The sequence below is a fragment of the Merops nubicus genome, unplaced genomic scaffold, assembly GCF_000691845.1.
Source record: "Merops nubicus isolate BGI_N331 unplaced genomic scaffold, ASM69184v1 scaffold43462, whole genome shotgun sequence".
NCBI lineage: Eukaryota > Metazoa > Chordata > Aves > Coraciiformes > Meropidae > Merops > Merops nubicus.
This window is the reverse complement of record NW_008593650.1, coordinates 2,242-3,150: the sequence shown is the minus strand read 5'-3', so window position 1 is coordinate 3,150 and position 909 is coordinate 2,242. Positions and strand designations below refer to the sequence as shown.

Sequence of the window (909 nt, the reverse complement as noted above, 5' to 3'; positions counted from 1 at the left end):
TCAGCAGGATTCCCCCTGCCTGGGTCTGCTGGATGTTCAAGGTGTTTGTCCTTGTGTTCATCCTTCTCTTCCAGAACTTTGTTCTCCTCGTCCTGCGGGGCCCTGTTGGGAGTATTCTCAGCATCACTGGTCTTCACTGCTTCTTTCTTCCCAGTGACCAGAGAGAGCAAGGCAGACTTCCTCAGGTCGGGTTTTTTGGTCTCCTGAACGACCTCAACACTCTGGGGAACGCTGGTTTCCAGGTGCTCTTCACTGCTGAGCAGTTTGTACGATGGCAAAGTCATGGATTTAAAGGTCTCCAAGGATGCAGACCCGGAGAAAGCGTGACTAGGAGATGTTGTTCCTGTCTCTTCAGGTCCTTTAATGGATCTGGAAGACAGGTTCTCTTCCGAAGCAAAGAGCTGCTTCCTCCTGAAGTTGTGAGGAGAGGGGGAAGAGGCTGGAGTGTTGTCCTTCATCGTGCTGTCTTCCATATAAACGTGACTGCCATTGATACACAGACTGGACTTGGACACAGGGTCGCTTTTGGATTTAAGGCCACTGAACAAAGAGAGCCCTTCTTTCTTGGTGTGGCTAGTGGCTACTGGGTTTAGTTGCCTGTCCAGAGTTGCTGTTTTACGAGATTTAAACACAGGAGAAAGAGTGAACTTCTCTTCTAGGGCATTTCCAAAGGCTCCTGAAAACAAAAAAATGGGGAGAAATTCAAGAGACAAGAATGTCCTTTCTCCTGACACTCACTCCTGACAACCTCAGTGCTTTAGGGTCATTAACAGCTCGTGCAGCCCCACAGTTTCTACACAGTCCTGAGGCACACTTTGTCACGAGCACCCCACATCCCACAAGCACCCCATGTCCCATGTGTGTCCCCACCACCCTGGACACCAGGGACCTCCCACGGATGCATTCAGC

General features: G+C 50.5%; 1 protein-coding gene across 1 annotated transcript in view; it reads right to left on the bottom strand.

Annotated features, from left to right (window-relative positions):
- The window catches only part of LOC103768359 (rab11 family-interacting protein 1-like), a gene marked incomplete at its 3' end in the record, with an annotated part of 2,266 nt that overhangs the window by 133 nt on the left and 1,224 nt on the right, over window positions 1-909 (bottom strand). The window contains exon 4 of the mRNA XM_008935499.1: window positions 1-676. Coding sequence (XP_008933747.1) covers window positions 1-676 — 676 coding nt within the window. The remainder of the gene's footprint in view (window positions 677-909) is intronic.